This window comes from Pseudochaenichthys georgianus, unplaced genomic scaffold (genome assembly GCF_902827115.2).
Source record: "Pseudochaenichthys georgianus unplaced genomic scaffold, fPseGeo1.2 scaffold_806_arrow_ctg1, whole genome shotgun sequence".
NCBI lineage: Eukaryota > Metazoa > Chordata > Actinopteri > Perciformes > Channichthyidae > Pseudochaenichthys > Pseudochaenichthys georgianus.
In genome coordinates this window covers 12,523-35,965 of record NW_027263354.1, presented here as the reverse complement: position 1 = coordinate 35,965, position 23,443 = coordinate 12,523, and the positions used below count along the sequence as shown (strand labels likewise).

At 49.6% G+C, this 23,443-nt stretch overlaps 1 protein-coding gene across 1 annotated transcript in view; it reads left to right on the top strand.

The window, feature by feature from the left end:
- Positions 1–3,358: 3,358 nt before the first annotated feature.
- LOC117444403 (G-protein coupled receptor-associated protein LMBRD2B-like) overlaps positions 3,359–23,443 on the top strand; it is a 32,601-nt gene continuing 12,516 nt past the window's right edge. Inside the window, 18 exon segments of the mRNA XM_034079994.2 lie at positions 3,359–3,516; positions 7,641–7,821; positions 8,756–8,859; positions 8,992–9,090; positions 10,173–10,340; positions 12,731–12,941; positions 13,275–13,349; positions 17,058–17,171; positions 18,650–18,712; positions 18,714–18,809; positions 18,812–18,836; positions 19,052–19,233; positions 20,207–20,296; positions 20,298–20,341; positions 20,832–20,854; positions 20,857–20,936; positions 21,109–21,230; positions 22,207–22,374. Of these exon segments, the coding sequence (XP_033935885.1) occupies positions 7,648–7,821; positions 8,756–8,859; positions 8,992–9,090; positions 10,173–10,340; positions 12,731–12,941; positions 13,275–13,349; positions 17,058–17,171; positions 18,650–18,712; positions 18,714–18,809; positions 18,812–18,836; positions 19,052–19,233; positions 20,207–20,296; positions 20,298–20,341; positions 20,832–20,854; positions 20,857–20,936; positions 21,109–21,230; positions 22,207–22,374 (1,838 nt within the window). The 5' untranslated portion in view covers positions 3,359–3,516; positions 7,641–7,647.

Sequence of the window (23,443 nt, the reverse complement as noted above, 5' to 3'; positions counted from 1 at the left end):
GGGCATGGAGGGACTTGTAGGTGAGGAGGAGGACTTTGTATGTTATGTGGGACTTTACCGGCAGCCAATGGTGGATGAGGGTGGGAGTGATGTGCTGCCACGGCTTTGTATGTGTGAGTACCGTAGCAGCACAGTTTTGAACATACTGGAGCCAATACCGGACTCCAACCGACTCCGAGAGTCACGGTCGGAGTCCGGCCATGTTCTTTAAATGGAAAAAGTCAGATTTGGTGACAGACTTGATGTGGGAGTGGAAGGAAAGGGTGGAGAACTTACTGACCAGGTCTTTTCCCAGATGTTGTGGGACCTCGGACACCCCACCGGGCGAGAACCCCTCGGGGGAGCAGGAGGTTTTAACCCAGGGCTAGGGGTTAGGTTTTAGGACACCCCACAAGGGGGAAACCCCTCGGGGGGGGGACAGGGGTACAGGTTTTAACCCCCCACACACGCTCGTTTTTAATAAACAGGTTTTTAAACAAAAAGACTTACCCGAAAGCCGGTGCACCACGCTGCGCTCCCAAAAGCCCTAACCCCTAACCTAACTGTTGTGTCCTGTTACTGTAGCCAGAGGGCGCTGTTGGACAGAGAGTTGAGATAGGATGCCTGGAGTTGGGAGTTGGATTGAGAAAAATAAAGATGTAGTAAAGTATAGCACACGTGCCTACAGCTCATACTTTCTACCAGTGGCGGCGCTAGGGGGTGGCTACTTGGGCTCAAGCCCCGGATGTTTTCTGAAAAGCCCCGGATGTTTCACTTAAAAAAAATTTTTTTATTTTTTTTATTTTTTTGAAAACGTCTCGGGAGTAGTAAACGACTATTTGAGTTTGCTTCATTAAAGGGTGTTAATGAGTGTTCTGCAGTGCCTTTTGTCCGCTTTAAAGATCCTGTGACAGCATTCCAACAACTGTTGTGCAATGAAATATTGGGCTACTAGTAATCTCGAACCGTCAGTTTAAAAAAGAAAAAGCGATACCGTTCCGATAAATATCAATAATTTCGAACATCGCGGGGAAATTCCTTCGACTCATTTTGAAGTTTTGGGGGAAGCCGGAAGTGACGTCAATGCGGGAACGCTTCACTGTGCGGCGAGAGCCAAACACGGACAAAGTGTGTTGTCATGCGTAGAAATGGTGAATTACTGAGATTAGGCACGTTAATAACGTTGTAATGAAGTCGACTACAGTATATTCATATTTGTCAGTGCTTTCATGTCAATTCGGCGACATAAACATAAATGATCGTGGTGAAGATGATGATTACATTAGGATTAAAAATCGGTAGTGAGAGCTGCTGAATTTCCTCCCGTCGGATGTGATATAAAAACAAATCGATTATTTTTGTAGTTGTAAACTCAAGTGGATGAAACTACATTTATTAGTGCTTTCATGTCAATTCGGCGAACATATGATACATTAAATGATCGTGAGGATGGTGATTAAAAATCGTTTGTTTGTGCCGGTCTGCATTTCCTGATGAGAAAATAAACCGATGCTTTTTGTAGTTGTAGTACACCAACATGGATAAAACGTGTGTTTTTCTTACCACAATGTTGGGGAAATTAATGGATAAAATGCACGGATTATTATTTTTATTCCCACTCCGATCGGGACACTAGGTCCACCGTTTCCCCGCAGCGAGGCTCCCCCCGTTGACAGTTTACGTGGGCTGGGTGCAGTGGCGGACTGGCCATCGGGACGAATCCCGATGGGCCGGTACCGAAGTGGGCCGGTCGGATAAGTCACTAGCACATCCCTCATAGGCGGCGCGTGAGGCTCAGGTTTGAGAAGGCTAAATAACTTCTTTCACCTGACGCTGCCCGCCTCCGGCGTCTATAGAAAAGAGATCCACTCAGTGTGCGGAGTTTAAATCTCTCAAGTCATATTACAGGATAAAGGAAATACAGTTTAAACTGCCGTATGCAGAGAAGACGCCGACGTGTCGCACTTATCATTCATATTACATCATCAATCAGATCATCGATCATATAATATCATAATATATCATATATTTCTGATCTGAGTCAGCTTCTCCAGCCTCATCTGGCCGTGCAACACTCACAGTGTCACAGACTGGATGCAGAAGTATTATTTAACGCATTATGTTGACGAAACACTCGAGACAAATGTAATTAAAGTCAGATCCACTCGTGTCTTAGACGTGAACGCGCTCTCAGCTGGAGAGAGAAACCCTGGCTTGATTTACCGAGTTGATAACCAGCGTCGTAGGACCGCTTAGCGAGATCTCGTTTGTTAGTTTGTTGTTGTTAGTTTGTTACTCAAACATATCCAGGGTCTGTTGAACTGGCTTCGTAGTACAGGGCACAGGTGGCGAGCAGCGCTAAGGTCAAAGACACAGACATTATACATTATATTTGTATTTTACCAGGATGCAGTGACACAAATATTTACATATTTACATTTACTATCTACAGCACCCGCCGCCCCTGACATCCCCCACTCCCCCCGTTGACAATTTACTAGCGGTACCGAAGTGGGCCGGTCGAGAGTCCCGGGATGATTTTTAGTCCCATTCCACCACTGGCTACATGACCGTATGATCGCCCATATTGACGCACCTCATTCCTAAACTTCTACAGATACAACATAAACCGATCCTTCAGCCTCATGAGCTCTCAGACACGTTCAACATTAACCTGTCATCACTGTCTGAGCTTGCTGCTGTGTGCGCCGTCGTGCGTTTACATCTGACTGTATATATATAAAGGTTTTCATGCAGAAGCTGGGATCCTGGACGGTGCAGCTGCAGCGCTGTGCCCGCAATGACGTCACCCATCATTTGGCGGGACTTGAAGAATCCCCGAGAAGATCCAGAATATGGTCAACATTGAGATTAATGCTTATCAAAGTACAAATATCCAAAATCAGTTCAGTAACGGTTTTCAAGGGGACAATATTTACTCAAATTGATGGGTTTGGATGATGGGGGAAACTCGTGTCACAGGCTCTTTAAGGTGTTATTAAGGGTTGATGTTGCTCTCAAAGTGCACCAGATTGATGCTTTCAACTTCAATATTTAAAAAAAAGCTTCCCGGGGGAGCACGCCCCCGGACCTCCCGAGAGGAGGCGACGACCCCCCTAAAGGATGTTCGGTCCACCCCCCACTTATAAAAAATAGCACTGTACCCCTGCACCCCCCCCCCCCCCCCCCCCCCCAACCCAACGACTCCTGGGCTAAGCCCCGGATCTCCTACAATCCTAAATCCGCCTCTGCTTTCTACCTACTTGCATACATACAAAATACCACACTAACCCTCCACTCCGAGTGGTAAGTAGCCCCCTTAACCTTAGTTGTGGAATGTTAATACAGGTTCTGACGCAGAGGTTACACACATCTGACGTCATCCTCCCTCCCTGTTGGAGAACCCGGATGTGACTGTAAACTGCTGTTGTTTATTATTATATTATTGTACCTTTAATGATAGAACACGGAGGAAAACACAGTTATTCATTGGCGTAGCATACACCCCAAAAGGTCTGGAAGACCCGTTTAACTCCGGTAAGAGTCTTTATATAAACAGCTTTTAATATGTTCAAAGATAATGTTAGCTAACAGAGAGCTAACGATAGCTGTCATGTTAAAGTAAAGAAGCTAACAGAGAGCTAACGAAGCTAACAAAGAGCGAACGATAGCTGTCATGTTAAAGTAAAGAAGCCAACAGAGAGCTAATGAAGCTAACAAAGAGCGAACGATAGCTGTCATGTTAAAGTAAAGAAGCTAACAGAGAGCAAACGAAGCTAACAGAGAGCTAACGAAGCTAACAGAGAGCTAACGATAGCTGTCATGCTAAAGTAAAGAAGCCAACAGAGAGCTAATGAAGCTAACAGAGAGCTAACGATAGCTGTCATGTTAAAGTAAAGAAGCTAACAGAGAGCTGACGATAGCTGTCATGCTAAAGTAAAGAAGCCAACAGAGAGCTAATGAAGCTAACAGAGAGCTAACGATAGCTGTCATGTTAAAGTAAAGAAGCTAACAGAGAGCTAACGAAGCTAACAGAGAGATAACGATAGCTGTCATGCTAAAGTAAAGAAGCATCGTTAGCCAGTGTAAGCTAACATTAGCCGTGTCTTTAGTGATGATTACATTTATCAGAATCACTTTCACACACAACGAATCTGTGTTGGTTTAAATTGTGTCTCTCAGCTGCTCCTCCTGTCTCCTGCTCACCTGTCTCTCGGCTGCTCCTCCTGTCTCCTGCTCCTCCTGTCTCCTTGCTCACCTGTCTGTCGGCTGCTCCTCATGTCTCCTGCTCACCTGTCTCTCAGCTGCTCCGTGTCTCCAGCTCACCTGTCTCTCAGCTGCTCCTCATGTCTCCTGCTCACCTGTCTGTCGGCTGCTCCTCATGTCTCCTGCTCACCTGTCTCTCAGCTGCTCCTCCTGTCTCCTGCTCACCTGTCTCTCGGCTGCTCCTCCTGTCTCCTGCTCCTCCTGTCTCCTTGCTCACCTGTCTGTCGGCTGCTCCTCATGTCTCCTGCTCACCTGTCTCTCAGCTGCTCCTCCTGTCTCCTGCTCCTCCTGTCTCCTGCTCACCTGTCTGTCGGCTGCTCCTCATGTCTCCTGCTCACCTGTCTCTCAGCTGCTCCTCGTGTCTCCAGCTCACCTGTCTCTCAGCTGCTCCTCGTGTCTCCAGCTCACCTGTCTCTCGGCTGCTCCTCGTGTCTCCTGCTCACCTGTCTCTCGGCTGCTCCTCATGTCTCCAGCTCACCTGTCTCTCGGCTGCGCCTCCTGTCTCCAGCTCACCTGTCTCTCGGCTGCTCCTCCTGTCTCCAGCTCACCTGTCTCTTGGCTGCGCCTCCTGTCTCCAGCTCACCTGTCTCTCGGCTGCTCCTCCTGTCTCCTGCTCACCTGTCTCTCGACTGCTCCTCGTGTCTCCTGCTCACCTGTCTCTCGGCTGCTCCTCCTGTCTCCTGCTCACCTGTCTCTCGGCTGCTCCTCGTGTCTCCTGCTCACCTGTCTCTCGGCTGCTCCTCCTGTCTCCTGCTCACCTGTCTCTCGGCTGCTCCTCCTGTCTCCTGCTCCTCCTGTCTCCTTGCTCACCTGTCTCTCGGCTGCTCCTCGTGTCTCCTGCTCACCTGTCTCTCGGCTGCTCCTCCTGTCTCCAGCTCACCTGTCTCTCGGCTGCTCCTCGTGTCTCCTGCTCACCTGTCTCTCGGCTGCTCCTCGTGTCTCCTGCTCACCTGTCTCTCGGCTGCTTCTCCTGCTCACCTGTCTCTCGGCTGCTCCTCGTGTCTCCTGCTCACCTGTCTCTCGGCTGCTCCTCCTGTCTCCTGCTCCTCCTGTCTCCTTGCTCACCTGTCTCTCGGCTGCTCCTCGTGTCTCCTGCTCACCTGTCTCTCGGCTGCTCCTCCTGTCTCCTTGCTCACCTGTCTCTCGGCTGCTCCTCCTGTCTCTTGCTCACCTGTCTCTCGGCTGCTCCTCGTGTCTCTTGCTCACCTGTCTCTCGGCTGCTCCTCGTGTCTCCTGCTCACCTGTCTCTCGGCTGCTCCTCCTGTCTCCTGCTCAGCTGTCTCTCGGCTGCTCCTCCTGTCTCCTGCTCAGCTGTCTCTCGGCTGCTCCTCCTGTCTCCTGCTCACCTGTCTCTCGGCTGCTCCTCCTGCTCACCTGTCTCTCGGCTGCTGCTCCTCCTGTCTCCTGCTCAGCTGTCTCTCGGCTGCTCCTCCTGTCTCCTGCTCACCTGTCTCTCGGCTGCTCCTCCTGTCTCCTGCTCACATGTCTCTCGGCTGCTCCTCCTGTCTCCTGCTCAGCTGTCTCTCGGCTGCTCCTCGTGTCTCTTGCTCACCTGTCTCTCGGCTGCTCCTCCTGTCTCCTGCTCACCTGTCTCTCGGCTGCTCCTCCTTTGTCCTGCTCACCTGTCTCTCGGCTGCTCCTCCTGTCTCCTGCTCACCCGTCTCTCGGCTGCTCCTCCTGTCTCCTGCTCACCTGTCTCTCGGCTGCTCCTCCTGTCTCCTGCTCACCTGTCTCTCGGCTGCTCCTCCTGTCTCCTGCTCACCTGTCTCTCGGCTGCTCCTCCTGTGTCCTGCTCACCTGTCTCTCAGCTGCTCCTCCTGTCTCCTGCTCACCTGTCTCTCGGCTGCTCCTCCTATCTCCTGCTCACCTGTCTCCTGCTCGCCTGTCTCTCGGCTGCTCCTCCTGTCTCCTGCTCACCTGTCTCTCGGCTGCTCCTCCTGTGTCCTGCTCACCTGTCTCTCGGCTGCTCCTCCTGTCTCCTGCTCACCTGTCTCTCGGCTGCTCCTCCTGTGTCCTGCTCACCTGTCTCTCGGCTGCTCCTCCTGTCTCCTGCTCACCTGTCTCTCAGCTGCTCCTCCTGTCTCCTGCTCACCTGTATCTCGGCTGCTCCTCCTATCTCCTGCTCACCTGTCTCTCAGCTGCTCCTCCTGTCTCCTGCTCACCTGTCTCTCGGCTGCTCCTCCTGTCTCCTGCTCACCTGTCTCTCGGCTGCTCCTCCTGTCTCCTGCTCACCTGTCTCTCGGCTGCTCCTCGTGTCTCTTGCTCACCTGTCTCTCGGCTGCTCCTCCTGTCTCCTGCTCACCTGTCTCTCGGCTGCTCCTCCTGTGTCCTGCTCACCTGTCTCTCGGCTGCTCACCTGTCTCCTGCTCACCTGTCTCTCAGCTGCTCCTCCTGTCTCCTGCTCACCTGTCTCTCGGCTGCTCCTCCTATCTCCTGCTCACCTGTCTCTCAGCTGCTCCTCCTGTCTCCTGCTCACCTGTCTCTCGGCTGCTCCTCCTGTCTCCTGCTCACCTGTCTCTCGGCTGCTCCTCCTGTCTCCTGCTCACCTGTCTCTCGGCTGCTCCTCCTATCTCCTGCTCACCTGTCTCTCAGCTGCTCCTCCTGTCTCCTGCTCACCTGTCTCTCAGCTGCTCCTCCTGTCTCCTGCTCACCTGTCTCTCGGCTGCTCCTCCTGTGTCCTGCTCACCTGTCTCTCAGCTGCTCCTCCTGTCTCCTGCTCACCTGTCTCTCAGCTGCTCCTCCTATCTCCTGCTCACCTGTCTCTCAGCTGCTCCTCCTATCTCCTGCTCACCTGTCTCTCAGCTGCTCCTCCTGTCTCCTGCTCACCTGTCTCTCGGCTGCTCCTGCTCACCTGTCTCTCGGCTGCTCCTCCTGTCTCCTGCTCACCTGTCTCTCGGCTGCTCCTCCTGTCTCCTGCTCACCTGTCTCCTGCTCACCTGTCTCTCAGCTGCTCCTCCTGTCTCCTGCTCACCTGTCTCTCAGCTGCTCCTCCTGTCTCCTGCTCACCTGTCTCCTGCTCACCTGTCTCTCGGCTGCTCCTCCTGTCTCCTGCTCACCTGTCTCCTGCTCACCTGTCTCTCAGCTGCTGCTCCTCCTGTCTCCTGCTCACCTGTCTCCTGCTCACCTGTCTCTCAGCTGCTCCTCCTGTCTCCTGCTCACCTGTCTCTCAGCTGCTCCTCCTGTCTCCTGCTCACCTGTCTCTCGGCTGCTCCTCCTGTCTCCTGCTCACCTGTCTCCTGCTCACCTGTCTCTCGGCTGCTCTTCCTGTCTCCTGCTCACCTGTCTCTCAGCTGCTCCTCCTGTCTCCTGCTCACCTGTCTCTCAGCTGCTCCTCCTGTCTGATATATAGTATATATGATGTGTATCGTTCTATATAATAGTTGTATGTGTTGCAGCAGCAGCATGAGTGCTCTGGCTCTGGCTCTAGAGATCGTGGTGGTCTTCTTCCTCGCCCTCTTCCTCCTGCACCGGTATGGAGACTTCAGGAAGCAGCAGCGCATGGTTCTGTTCGGCACCCTGCTGGCCTGGTACCTGTGCTTCCTCATCGTCTTCATCCTGCCGCTGGACGTCAGCACGGTCTGTCCCTCAGAGTCCCTGATTCTCTCTGTCTGTCCCTCAGTCTCTGATACCCGCTGTCTGTCCCTCAGAGTCCCTGATTCCCTCTGTCTGTCCCTCAGTCTCTGATACCCGCTGCCTGTCCCTCAGAGTCCCTGATTCCCTCTGTCTGTCCCTCAGTCTCTGATACCCGCTGTCTATCCCTCAGAGTCCCTGATTCCCTCTGTCTGTCCCTCAGAGTCCCAGATTCCCTCCTGTCCCCTCAAGTCCCTGTTTCCCCCTGTCTTCCTCAGTCTGATACCCCCTGTCTGTCCCTCAGTCTCTGATACCCCCTGTCTGTCCCTCAGTCTCTGATACCCCCTGTCTGTCCCTCAGTCTCTGATACCCGCTGTCTATCCCTCAGAGTCCCTGATTCCCTCTGTCTGTCCCTCAGAGTCCCTGATTCCCTCTGCCTGTCCCTCAGTCTCTGATACCCCCTGTCTGTCCCTCAGAGTCCCTGATTCCCCCTGTCTGTCCCTCAGTCTCTGATACCCCCTGTCTGTCCCTCAGAGTCCCTGATTCCCCCTGTCTGTCCCTCAGAGTCCCTGATTCCCTCTGTCTGTCCCTCAGTCTCTGATACCCCCTGTCTGTCCCTCAGAGTCCCTGATTCTCTTTGTCTGTCCCTCAGTCTCTGATACCCCCTATCTGTCCCTCAGAGTCCCAGATTCCCTCTGTCTGTCCCTCAGTCTCTGATACCCCCTGTCTGTCCCTCAGAGTCTCTGATACCCCCTGTCTGTCCCTCAGAGTCCCTGATAACCCCTGTCTGTCCCTCAGTCTCTGATACCCCCTGTCTGTCCCTCAGAGTCCCTGATAACCCCTGTCTGTCCCTCAGTCTCTGATACCCCTGTCTGTCCCTCAGTCTCTGATACCCCCTGTCTGTCCCTCAGTCTCTGATACCCCCTGTCTGTCCCCACAGACCATCTATAAGCAGTGTAAGATAGACCACGAAGAGTCCGCCCCCTCCCTCAGCCCTTCAGCCAATCACACGGAGGCCAACACGTCTGCCACGCCCACCAAAAGGTGAGTCCCCACACCTGGCGCTCGTACCCTCTAGAGTCGTCTCTGCTGTGTGAACACATCAAAGTATATGTTCTTATTTATTATGATATCATGTCATTGTGAGTCATGTCTCTGCTGACTCCTCTCTGACAGCGCTGTGAAGCCATGCTACAAGCCGTGGAGCTACATCCCTGACGGCATCATGCCGGTGTTCTGGAGGGTGGTGTACTGGACGTCCCAGTGCCTCACCTGGTGGGTTCCTGTGTGTGTGTGTGTAGAATAGGGCTGCAACAAACGACTAATTTGATAGTCGATTAATGAAACGATTAATCGACTATTCGGACTATTACGCCTTGCACAATTTCTCAAGCGCTCTTATTTAGCCATCAACTTTTAGATGTAGCTTGAGGTTGTTTTAGGCATGTGGAAACTAACAATAAAGACAATAAAGATGAATACTTGATTAAAAAATACATATTATTAAATTAACTAAACAAATTGTTTACAAAATGAACATGGCTTTTCATTTAAATTAAATAAATAATATTTCACATCAAAAGAAACAACAGTGTTTTAGCAAATAATAAATAATGTGATGACAGAACTGTGAACAGAATAGCTGAAACTTTAACAAACTAACTAACTCTGTTACCTCTAATCATTATGTTTGTATAATGTAGTTAACTCCGTGTGTTGCTGCTAGCATACAGAACACCTGACGTGAAAACGTTACTCGTGGACGGGGCTACAGAGCTGCTAGAAAGACAGTGGAACCCGGTGCATTCCTCCGTCTGGATCTGGAGCACTTTTGCTAAATGTTTAGATAAATTGCTCGTGTTACCGTCCTGACATGCTAAACTCTTATTGCACTTTTGGCAACGAGCATCGAGACGGGTAAAGTTTAACCACACCTCGGAGCGCGTTCTCTCCGCAGTGTGTGGCTGCATGTAGCAGCCGCGTGTGTGTGAACGGCCCCGCCCCCTCGCACACAGACCAGGGAGAGAGATCTCGTCTGATCGAAAATACATCATAGACGCATTTGTTTGTCTTTTTGCATATTAGAAACGAGCTGGCCACACTGAGACTGCGATATAATGTTTTTGTATCAATAATACATGACATATATTTTTTTAATGTCCCCAGTACCGATAACGTTGTAGTTTAACGGCGCGTAAACGCACCTGATGACGTCACCAACGAATCGACGACTGAATTAGTTGGCAACTAATTTGGTAATCGATTTTAATCGATTAAGTCGATTAGTTGTTGCACCCCTAGTGTAGAAGTGTATGTGTATATGTGTGTGTATATATGAATACTGACCTGTGTTTCAGGCTGCTGCTGCCCTTCATGCAGTCTTATGCTCGCTCCGGAGGATTCTCTATTACGGGCAAAATTAAGACGGCTCTGATCGAGAACGCCATTTACTACGGGACCTACCTACTGATCTTTGGCTCGCTGCTCATCTACGTGGCTGTTCACCCGGAGTGGCACCTGTCCTGGTGAGTCCCTAAAACCGCTATCTAGACTGTGACAGCACCAGAAATCATGAAAACACAGACCTCTCTGTGAGCAGTTTCATGAAGCAACTGTTTTATTTCTACCATATCAGCAAATTAGCTTAGCTGCAGACCGTCACCATGCAGAAGGTAGTGCAGATGAGCTAACGTTAGCCTAGCTGCAGACCGTCACCATGCAGAAGGTAGTGCAGATGAGCTAACGTTAGCCTAGCTACAGACCGTCACCATGCAGAAGGTAGTACAGATGAGCTAACGTTAGCCTAGCTGCAGACCGTCACCATGCAGAAGGTAGTGCAGATGAGCTAACGTTAGCCTAGCTGCAGACCGTCACCATGCAGAAGGTAGTGCAGATGAGCTAACGTTAGCCTAGCTACAGACCGTCACCATGCAGAAGGTAGTGCAGATGAGCTAACGTTAGCCTAGCTACAGACCGTCACCATGCAGAAGGTAGTGCAGATGAGCTAACGTTAGCTTAGCTGTAGATCCTAACTATGCAGAAGGTAGTGCAGGTGAGCTAACGTTAGCCTAGCTACAGACCGTCACCATGCAGAAGGTAGTGCAGATGAGCTAACGTTAGCCTAGCTGCAGACAGTCACCATGCAGAAGGTAGGGCAGATGAGCTAACGTTAGCCTAGCTGCAGACAGTCACCATGCAGAAGGTAGGGCAGATGAGCTAACGTTAGCCTAGCTGCAGACCGTCACCATGCAGAAGGTAGTGCAGATGAGCTAACGTTAGCTTAGCTGTAGATCCTAACTATGCAGAAGGTAGTACAGATGAGCTAACGTTAGCCTAGCTGCAGACCGTCACCATGCAGAAGGTAGTGCAGATGAGCTAACGTTAGCCTAGCTGCAGACATTCACCATGCAGAAGGTAGTGCAGATGAGCTAACGTTAGCCTAGCTGCAGACAGTCACCATGCAGAAGGTAGTGCAGATGAGCTAACGTTAGCCTATCTGCAGACCGTCACCATGCAGAAGGTAGTGCAGATGAGCTAACGTTAGCCTAGCTGCAGACATTCACCATGCAGAAGGTAGTGCAGATGAGCTAACGTTAGCCAAGCTGCAGACCGTCACCATGCAGAAGGTAGTGCAGATGAGCTAACGTTAGCCTAGCTGCAGACCGTCACCATGCAGAAGGGAGTGCAGATGAGCTAACGTTAGCCTAGCTGCAGACAGTCACCATGCAGAAGGTAGTGCAGATGAGCTAACGTTAGCCTAGCTGCAGACAGTCACCATGCAGAAGGTAGTGCAGATGAGCTAACGTTAGCCTAGCTGCAGACCGTCACCATGCAGAAGGTAGTGCAGATGAGCTAACGTTAGCTTAGCTGCAGATCCTAACTATGCAGAAGGTAGTGCAGATGAGCTAACGTTAGCCTAGCTGCAGACATTCACCATGCAGAAGGTAGTGCAGATGAGCTAACGTTAGCCTAGCTGCAGACATTCACCATGCAGAAGGTAGTGCAGATTAGCTAACGTTAGCCTAGCTGCAGACCGTCACCATGCAGAAGGTAGTGCAGATGAGCTAACGTTAGCCTAGCTGCAGACCGTCACCATGCAGAAGGTAGTGCAGATGAGCTAACGTTAGCCTAGCTGCAGACATTCACCATGCAGAAGGTAGTGCAGATGAGCTAACGTTAGCCTAGCTGCAGACAGTCACCATGCAGAAGGTAGTGCGGATGAGCTAACGTTAGCCTAGCTGCAGACCGTCACCATGCAGAAGGGAGTGCAGATGAGCTAACGTTAGCCTAGCTGCAGACCGTCACCATGCAGAAGGTAGTACAGATGAGCTAACGTTAGCCTAGCTGCAGACCGTCACCATGCAGAAGGTAGTGCAGATGAGCTAACGTTAGCCTAGCTGCAGACAGTCACCATGCAGAAGGTAGTACAGATGAGCTAACGTTAGCCTAGCTGCAGACAGTCACCATGCAGAAGGTAGTACAGATGAGCTAACGTTAGCCTAGCTGCAGACAGTCACCATGCAGAAGGTAGTACAGATGAGCTAACGTTAGCCTAGCTGCAGACAGTCACCATGCAGAAGGTAGTACAGATGAGCTAACGTTAGCCTAGCTGCAGACCGTCACCATGCAGAAGGTAGTACAGATGAGCTAACGTTAGCCTAGCTGCAGACAGTCACCATGCAGAAGGTAGTACAGATGAGCTAACGTTAGCCTAGCTGCAGACCGTCACCATGCAGAAGGTAGTACAGATGAGCTAACGTTAGCCTAGCTGCAGACAGTCACCATGCAGAAGGTAGTACAGATGAGCTAACGTTAGCCTAGCTGCAGACCGTCACCATGCAGAAGGTAGTGCAGATGAGCTTACGTTAGCCTAGCTGCAAACCCTCAGGATTATCAGGTGGTTTCCTGTGTGCAGGTACGAGCTGCAGTCCATCGGGATCACGGCAGCGAACACCTGGGGTCTGTTCCTGCTGGTCCTGCTGCTGGGTTACGGGCTGGTGGAGATCCCCCGGTCCTACTGGAACTCGTCCAGACACGGACACCTGCTCATCAAGACCTACTTCAAGGCCTCCAAGCTGATGACGGAGAAGGCCGACGCTGAGGAGAACCTGGAGGACATCATGGAGGTGGGTCCGCTAGTCTCTCTTTCTTTGGGTTACCTGTCCACATCTTGTCCTTTCGTCCTCTCCTCCTCTTGTCCTCTCGTCCTTTCGTCCTCTCCTCCTCTTGTCCTCTCCTCCTCTTGTCCTCTCCTCCTCTCGTCCTTTCGTCCTCTCCTCTTCTTGTCCTCTCCTCCTCTTGTTCTCTTTTCCTCGTTCTCTCGTCCTCTCCTCCTCTTGTCCTCTTGTCCTCTTCTTGTTCTCTTGTGCTCTCCTCCTCTTGTCCTCTCGTTCTCTTGTCCTCTTGTTCTATTGTCCTCTCCTCTTGTCCTCATTAAGCTGACTCCTCTCTCTCTGCAGGAGGTGAGGAAGGGCAGTGAGTCGATCAAGTACAACCACCCTCTGAGGAAGTACATCGATACAGTTCTGAGGAAGGTGAGTCTCTCTGGACATACTCAGATGTCTCATGTTAAGACAGGTGTCTCATGTTAGGACAGGTGTCTCATGTTAGGACGGGTGTCTCATGTTAGGTCAGATGTCTCATGTTAGGACGGGTGTCTCATGTTAGGACAGATGTCTCATGTTAAGATAGGTGTCTCATGTTAGGACAGGTGTCTCATGTTAGATCAGGTGTCTCATGTTAGGACGGGTGTCTCATGTTAGGACAGATGTCTCATGTTAAGATAGGTGTCTCATGTTAAGATAGGTGTCTCATGTTAGGACGGGTGTCTCATGTTAGGACGGGTGTCTCATGTTAGGACAGGTGTCTCATGTTAGGACGGGTGTCTCATGTTAGGACAGATGTCTCATGTGATAGGTTGTCTCATGTTAGGACAGGTGTCTCATGTTAGGACAGGTGTCTCATGTTAGGTCAGATGTCTCATGTTAGGACAGGTGTCTCATGTTAGGACAGGTGTCTCATGTTAAGACAGGTGGCTTATGTTAGGACAGGTATCTCATGTTAGGTCAGGTGTCTCATGTTAGGTCAGGTGTCTCATGTTAGGACAGGTGTCTCATGTTAGGACAGGTGTCTCATGTTAGGACAGGTGTCTCATGTTAGGTCAGGTGTCTCATGTTAGGACAGTTGTCTCATGTTAAGACAGGTGTCTCATGTTAGGTCAGATGTCTCATGTTAGGACAGGTGTCTCATGTTAAGACAGGTGGCTCATGTTAGGTCAGGTGTCTCATGTTAGGACAGGTGTCTCATGTTAAGACAGGTGTCTCATGTTAGGACAGTTGTCTCATGTTAGGACAGGTGTCTCATGTTAAGACATGTGTCTCATGTTAGGACAGGTTGTCTCATGTTAGGACAGGTGTCTCATGTTAGGACAGTTGTCTCATGTTAGGACGGGTTGTCTCATGTTAGGACAGGTGTCTCATGTTAAGACAGGTGTCTCATGTTAGGTCAGGTGTCTCATGTTAGGTCAGTTGTCTCATGTTAGGACAGGTGTCTCATGTTAAGACAGGTGTCTCATGTTAAGACATGTGTCTCATGTTAGGTCAGGTGTCTCATGTTAGGTCAGGTGTCTCATGTTAGGACAGGTGTCTCATGTTAGGACAGTTGTCTCATGTTAGGACGGGTGTCTCATGTTAGGACAGGTGTCTCATGTTAAGACAGTTGTCTCATGTTAGGTCAGTTGTCTCATGTTAGGAGAGGTGTCTCATGTTAAGACAGGTGTCTCTTGTTAAGACAGGTGTCTCATGTTAGGTCAGGTGTCTCATGTTAGGACAGGTGTCTCATGTTAGGTCAGATGTCTCATGTTAGGACAGGTGTCTCTTGTTAGGACAGGTATCTCATGTTAGGACAGGTGTCTCATGTTAGGTCAGGTGTCTCATGTTAAGACGGGTGTCTCATGTTAGGACGGGTGTCTCATGTTAGGACGGGTGTCTCATGTTAGGACGGGTGTCTCATGTTAGGACAGTTGTCTCATGTTAGGACGGGTGTCTCATGTTAGGACAGGTGTCTCATGTTAAGACAGGTGTCTCATGTTAAGACAGTTGTCTCATGTTAGGTCAGTTGTCTCATGTTAGACAGTTGTCTCATGTTAGGACGGGTGTCTCATGTTAGGTCGGGTGTCTCATGTTAGGACGTTGTGTCTCATGTTAGGACAGGTGTCTCATGTTAAGACATGTGTCTCATGTTAGGTCAGGTGTCTCATGTTAGGACGGGTGTCTCATGTTAGGACAGGTGTCTCATGTTAAGACAGGTGTCTCATGTTAAGACAGTTGTCTCATGTTAGGTCAGTTGTCTCATGTTAGACAGTTGTCTCATGTTAGGACAGGTGTCTCATGTTAAGACAGGTGTCTCTTGTTAAGACAGGTGTCTCATGTTAGGTCAGGTGTCTCATGTTAGGACAGGTGTCTCATGTTAGGACAGGTGTCTCATGTTAGGTCAGATGTCTCATGTTAGGACAGGTGTCTCTTGTTAGGACAGGTATCTCATGTTAGGACAGGTGTCTCATGTTAGGACAGTTGTCTCATGTTAAGACAGGTGTCTCATGTTAGGTCAGGTGTCTCATGTTAGGTCAGATGTCTCATGTTAGGACAGGTGTCTCTTGTTAGGACAGGTATCTCATGTTAGGACAGGTGTCTCATGTTAGGACAGTTGTCTCATGTTAGGACAGGTGTCTCATGTTAGGTCAGATGTCTCATGTTAGGACAGGTGTCTCATGTTAGGACAGGTGTCTCATGTTAGGTCAGGTGTCTCATGTTAGGACAGGTGTCTCATGTTAGGACAGGTGTCTCATGTTAGGTCAGATGTCTCATGTTAGGACAGGTGTCTCTTGTTAGGACAGGTATCTCATGTTAGGACAGGTGTCTCATGTTAGGACAGTTGTCTCATGTTAAGACAGGTGTCTCATGTTAGGTCAGATGTCTCATGTTAGGACAGGTGTCTCTTGTTAGGACAGGTATCTCATGTTAGGACAGGTGTCTCATGTTAGGACAGTTGTCTCATGTTAGGACAGGTGTCTCATGTTAAGACAGGTGTCTCATGTTAAGACAGGTGTCTCATGTTAGGTCAGGTGTCTCATGTTAGGTCAGGTGTCTCATGTTAGGACAGGTGTCTCATGTTAGGACAGGTGTCTCATGTTAGGACAGTTGTCTCATGTTAGGACAGGTGTCTCATGTTAAGACAGTTGTCTCATGTTAGGTCAGTTGTCTCATGTTAGACAGTTGTCTCATGTTAGGACAGGTGTCTCATGTTAAGACAGGTGTCTCTTGTTAAGACAGGTGTCTCATGTTAGGTCAGGTGTCTCATGTTAGGACAGGTGTCTCATGTTAGGTCAGATGTCTCATGTTAGGACAGGTGTCTCTTGTTAGGACAGGTATCTCATGTTAGGACAGGTGTCTTATGTTAGGTCGGGTGTCTCATGTTAAGACGGGTGTCTCATGTTAGGACGGGTGTCTCATGTTAGGACGGGTGTGTCAAGTTAGGTCAGATGTCTCATGTTAGGACAGGTGTCTCATGTTAGGATAGGTGTCTCATGTTAGGACAGGTGTCTCATGTTAAGACAGGTGTCTCATGTTAGGACAGGTGTCTCATGTTAGGACAGGTGTCTCATGTTAAGACAGGTGTCTCATGTTAGGACAGTTGTCTCATGTTAGGTCAGATCTCTCATGTTAGGACAGTTGTCTCATGTTAGGACAGGTGTCTCATGTTAAGACATGTGTCTCATGTTAGGTCAGGTGTCTCATGTTAGGACAGGTGTCTCATGTTAGGACAGTTGTCTCATGTTAGGACAGGTGTCTCATGTTAAGACAGGTGTCTCATGTTAGGGTCAGATGTCTCATGTTAGGACAGGTGTCTCATGTTAAGACGGGTGTCTCATGTTAGGACGGGTGTCTCATGTTAGGACGGGTGTCTCATGTTAAGACGGGTGTCTCATGTTAAGACAGGTGTCTCATGTTAGGTCAGGTGTCTCATGTTAGGACAGTTGTCTCATGTTAGGACAGGTGTCTCATGTTAAGACAGGTGTCTCATGTTAAGACAGGTGTCTCATGTTAGGTCAGGTGTCTCATGTTAGGACAGTTGTCCTCATGTTAGGACAGGTGTCTCATGTTAGGTCAGGTGTCTCATGTTAAGACAGGTGTCTCATGTTAGGACAGGTGTCTCATGTTAAGACAGACCTGATGTGTCCTCAGTGTCCCTTGGACTACCAGGAGAAGATGGGCAGGAACATGGACGACTACGAGGACTTTGACGACAAACAGAACATTTACCCCAGTGAGAAGAGCCTGGTGAAGCTGCACAAACAGGTGAGACACAGGTGAGACACACAGGTGAGACAGACAGGTGAGACACACAGGTGAGACACACAGGTGAGACAGACAGGTGAGACACACAGGTGAGACAGACAGGTGAGACACACAGGTGAGACACACAGGCGAGACAGACAGGTGAGACAGACAGGTGAGACAGACAGGTGAGACACACAGGTGAGACAGACAGGTGAGACACACAGGTGAGACACACAGGTGAGACAGACAGGTGAGACACACAGGTGAGACAGACAGGTGAGACACACAGGTGAGACACACAGGTGAGACAGACAGGTGAGACACACAGGTGAGACAGACAGGTGAGACAGACAGGTGAGACAGACAGGTGAGACACACAGGTGAGACAGACAGGTGAGACAGACAGGTGAGACACACAGGTGAGACACACAGGTGAGACACACAGGTGAGACACACAGGTGAGACAGACAGGTGAGACACACAGGTGAGACACACAGGTGAGACAGACAGGTGAGACACACAGGTGAGAGAGGTGAGACACACAGGTGAGACAGACAGGTGAGAGAGGTGAGACACACAGGTGAGACACACAGGTGAGAGAGGTGAGACACACAGGTGAGACACACAGGTGAGACAGACAGGTGAGACACACAGGTGAGACACACAGGTGAGTCAGACAGGTGTGACAGACAGGTGAGACACACAGGTGAGACACACAGGTGAGACACACAGGTGAGACACACAGGTGAGACACACAGGTGAGACAGACAGGTGAGACACACAGGTGAGAGAGGTGAGACACACAGGTGAGACAGACAGGTGAGAGAGGTGAGACACACAGGTGAGACACACAGGTGAGACACACAGGTGAGAGAGGTGAGACACACAGGTGAGACACACAGGTGAGACACACAGGTGAGACAGACAGGTGAGACACACAGGTGAGACAGACAGGTGAGACACACAGGTGAGACACACAGGTGAGACACACAGGTGAGACACACAGGTGAGACACACAGGTGAGACAGACAGGTGAGACACACAGGTGAGACAGACAGGTGAGACACACAGGTGAGACAGACAGGTGAGACACACAGGTGAGACACACAGGTGAGACAGACAGGTGAGACACACAGGTGAGACAGACAGGTGAGACACACAGGTGAGACACACAGGTGAGACAGACAGGTGAGACACACAGGTGAGACAGACAGGTGAGACAGACAGGTGAGACACACAGGTGAGACAGACAGGTGAGACAGACAGGTGAGACAGACAGGTGAGACACACAGGTGAGACAGACAGGTGAGACAGACAGGTGAGACACACAGGTGAGACAGACAGGTGAGACACACGGGTGAGACACACAGGTGAGACAGACAGGTGAAAACAGACAGGTGAGACACACAGGTGAGACACACAGGTGAGACACACAGGTTCCTCCGGTTCATCTTGTCTTCAGGTCCCTCCGGTTCATCAGGTGTGTGTGTGTCCAGGTGATCTACGCTGTCCAGAGGCACAACAGGACCCAGGTCCAGTGGCAGATCCTCCTCCAGCAAGGCCCTGCACTTGGAGGACGTGGCCAAGAACGAGAGCAGTTCCGCCCACCAGTTCCTCCACAGCTTCCCGTCCTCGGAGCCCCCCCAGCTGGGTCGGCAAGGTACCTGTACACCCCCACTGCAGGTGAGACACTGACCAGCTTCCTGCCTCACCTCAGGAGGGGGTCACACCCAGTTGATTAACTGTGTGTGTGTGTGTGTGTGTGTGGTGTGTGTGTGTGTGTGTGTGTGTGTGTGTGTGTGTGTGTGTGTGTGTGTGTGTGTGTGTGTGTGTGTGTGTGTGTGTGTGTGTGTGTGTGTGTGTGTGTGTGTGTGTGTGTGTGTGTGTGTGTGTGTCAGAGTGGTACTGGGAGTGCCTCCTGAAATGCTGGTTCTACAGGTGTCTCTCGGTGGTCCTCAGTGTGTTCAGTGTGTGTGTGGTCTGGTCTGAGTGCACCTTCTTCAGCACCAGACCCGTCCTGTCCCTGTTTGCTGTCCTCATCCAGCTGGCCGAGAGGGACTACAACTACCTGTACATCCAGGTGAGAAGCGCACGCACGCACACACACACACACACACACACACACACACACACACACACACACACACACACACACAGTGTTCGGTACGGTTCGGTACAACAAGGAAAAGCAAAAAAACGTCCCAAATGCATAATTCCAGGTTTGTTGTTATTTATGTTTGAACAGTAGAGCACGTTTCAGTTTAAAAATAAGGAACATTTTGAATAATTAACTGCATTAAACAGTTACAACAAACCATACACAGCACCACACACACTCAGATGGCCATATCATCTATAATGGCTGATGTCAAACTAAAAGCTTCAATAAGCTGTAAAACTAAAAAGAATGTCTTGAAAATATTACATCATAAATAATAAGAAAGTGTTTCAAGAGCAAAGTCGTTGAAAAACATATGCCAAAGCTTCCGTTATTGATGTTGGTCTCTCGGCTCTCGTGTCTCTTGGCTTCTTAAATCTGGGTGATGCCTTCTGATATGATTTAGCATGTTTGGCGTGTTCCCATTAGCATACCGCAACCGCTATCGAACAACGCCGACACACCGTCCTCGTCCGATCCACCACTCGTCCGATCCACCACTCGCACAGCTCATCGTTGTTGTAGTCCACAGGGAACCCGACATGTTCCCACAGCTGATTTAAGAGAAGCAGGGGGTTCTAGCTCCTGTGAGTTATCTGAAATCGCCATACTAACTTTTCTTCTTCTTGTATTTTGTTCGTTTTGTTGTTGTGTTTCTTCTTGTTCTTCATTGTTGTTTAAGGGCGGCTGGCAAACAGCTTTTAGGCGCAATACCGCCCCCTGGATTATATATAGTGTAGTGGATACTGCCCTGAATGACAGACTTTTACCACTCGTTAAAAAAAAGGCGTATTCGTCGTGTGACTGCATGTGCCGAACCGTGACGGTACGGGACGAATACGGATATCGTTACACCCCTAGTGTGTGGTGTAACAAAGTGTCCCCCCTCCACCAGGTGGCGTGTTTCCTCACCATCTCCTTCCTGTGTACCTGTGTGTACTCCACGGTGTTCAGGATCAGGGTCTTCAACTACTATTACCTGGCCCCCCCACCACCAGACGGACGCCTACAGCCTGCAGTTCAGCGGCATGTCAGTATATATACTTTATATATTAATACACATTATATACTAAACCATCTGCATACAGCCTGCAGTTCAGCGGCATGTCAGTATATATACTTTATATATTAATACACATTATATACTAAACCATCTGCATACGGCCTGCAGTTCAGCGGCATCTCAGTACTTTATATATGAATTAGTCATTGTTCCAATGATAATAAACAAACATTTGCATAAGGCATATTTGTCCACTCATATGTTGATAAGAGTATTAAAACTTGAAAAATATTCCTCTGAGGAACATTTAGAACAGATAAAAAATGTGCGATTAATTTGCGATTAATCACGATTAATATTTTAATCGACTGACAGCCCTAATATTAATACAAATTATATACTAAACCATCTGCATACAGCCTGCAGTTCAGCGGCATGTCAGTACTTTATATATGCCTTAACACTAACCCTGATATATTAAACCTTATATGTAACTGCTGTTTCTCCTCTCTCGCAGGCTGTTCTGCCGGCTCACCCCCCCCCGTGTCTGAACTTCCTGGGTCTGATCCACATGGACTCTGCTATCTCTCACCAGCAGAAAGAGCAGACGGCCTACACCTCAGTGGGTCCTCTACATACACATATATACAAATATATATATATATATATACATCTATAAACATTAATATTAATCATATTGATCCACATGGACTCTGAAAGACCCCCTACACCTCCGTGGGTTCTAACTACATAATAATAACACGGTGTTCCTGTTGGTTTGACTTCCTGTTCAGATCATGGGCTCCATGCGTGTTCTGTCTTTCATCGCTAACGGGTTCTACATCTACTACCCCATGCTGATCGTCATCCTCTGCATCGCCACTACTTCAGGTACTTTAACTACTTCCTGCTTCAGGTAACCTCCTTTAACTACTTCCTGCTTCAGGTAACCTCCTTTAACTACTTCCTGCTTCAGGTAACCTCCTTTAACTACTTCCTGCTTCAGGTAACCTCCTTTAACTACTTCCTGCTTCAGGTAACCTCCTTTAACTACTTCCTGCTTCAGGTAACCTCCTTTAACTACTTCCTGCTACAGGTAACCTCCTTTAACTACTTCCTGCTTCAGGTAACCTCCTTTAACTATTTCCTGCTTCAGGTAACCTCCTTTAACTACTTCCTGCTTCAGGTAACCTCCTTTAACTACTTCCTGCTTCAGGTAACCTCCTTTAACTACTTCCTGCTTCAGGTAACCTCCTTTAACTACTTCCTGCTTCAGGGACGTGAAAACGTTACTCGTGGACGGGGCTACAGAGCTGCTAGAAAGACAGTGGAACCCGGTGCATTCCTCCGTCTGGATCTGGAGCACTTTTGCTAAATGTTTAGATAAATTGCTCGTGTTACCGTCCTGACATGCTAAACTCTTATTGCACTTTTGGCAACGAGCATCGAGACGGGTAAAGTTTAACCACACCTCGGAGCGCGTTCTCTCCGCAGTGTGTGGCTGCATGTAGCAGCCGCGTGTGTGTAACGGCCCCGCCCCTCGCACACAGACCAGGGAGAGAGATCTCGTCTGATCGAAAATACATCATAGACGCATTTGTTTGTCTTTTTGCATATTAGAAACGAGCTGGCCACACTGAGACTGCGATATAATGTTTTTGTATCAATAATACATGACATATATTTTTTTAATGTCCCCAGTACCGATAACGTTGTAGTTTAACGGCGCGTAAACGCACCTGATGACGTCACCAACGAATCGACGACTGAATTAGTTGGCAACTAATTTGGTAATCGATTTTAATCGATTAAGTCGATTAGTTGTTGCACCCCTAGTGTAGAAGTGTATGTGTATATGTGTGTGTATATATGAATACTGACCTGTGTTTCAGGCTGCTGCTGCCCTTCATGCAGTCTTATGCTCGCTCCGGAGGATTCTCTATTACGGGCAAAATTAAGACGGCTCTGATCGAGAACGCCATTTACTACGGGACCTACCTACTGATCTTTGGCTCGCTGCTCATCTACGTGGCTGTTCACCCGGAGTGGCACCTGTCCTGGTGAGTCCCTAAAACCGCTATCTAGACTGTGACAGCACCAGAAATCATGAAAACACAGACCTCTCTGTGAGCAGTTTCATGAAGCAACTGTTTTATTTCTACCATATCAGCAAATTAGCTTAGCTGCAGACCGTCACCATGCAGAAGGTAGTGCAGATGAGCTAACGTTAGCCTAGCTGCAGACCGTCACCATGCAGAAGGTAGTGCAGATGAGCTAACGTTAGCCTAGCTACAGACCGTCACCATGCAGAAGGTAGTACAGATGAGCTAACGTTAGCCTAGCTGCAGACCGTCACCATGCAGAAGGTAGTGCAGATGAGCTAACGTTAGCCTAGCTGCAGACCGTCACCATGCAGAAGGTAGTGCAGATGAGCTAACGTTAGCCTAGCTACAGACCGTCACCATGCAGAAGGTAGTGCAGATGAGCTAACGTTAGCCTAGCTACAGACCGTCACCATGCAGAAGGTAGTGCAGATGAGCTAACGTTAGCTTAGCTGTAGATCCTAACTATGCAGAAGGTAGTGCAGGTGAGCTAACGTTAGCCTAGCTACAGACCGTCACCATGCAGAAGGTAGTGCAGATGAGCTAACGTTAGCCTAGCTGCAGACAGTCACCATGCAGAAGGTAGGGCAGATGAGCTAACGTTAGCCTAGCTGCAGACAGTCACCATGCAGAAGGTAGGGCAGATGAGCTAACGTTAGCCTAGCTGCAGACCGTCACCATGCAGAAGGTAGTGCAGATGAGCTAACGTTAGCTTAGCTGTAGATCCTAACTATGCAGAAGGTAGTACAGATGAGCTAACGTTAGCCTAGCTGCAGACCGTCACCATGCAGAAGGTAGTGCAGATGAGCTAACGTTAGCCTAGCTGCAGACATTCACCATGCAGAAGGTAGTGCAGATGAGCTAACGTTAGCCTAGCTGCAGACAGTCACCATGCAGAAGGTAGTGCAGATGAGCTAACGTTAGCCTATCTGCAGACCGTCACCATGCAGAAGGTAGTGCAGATGAGCTAACGTTAGCCTAGCTGCAGACATTCACCATGCAGAAGGTAGTGCAGATGAGCTAACGT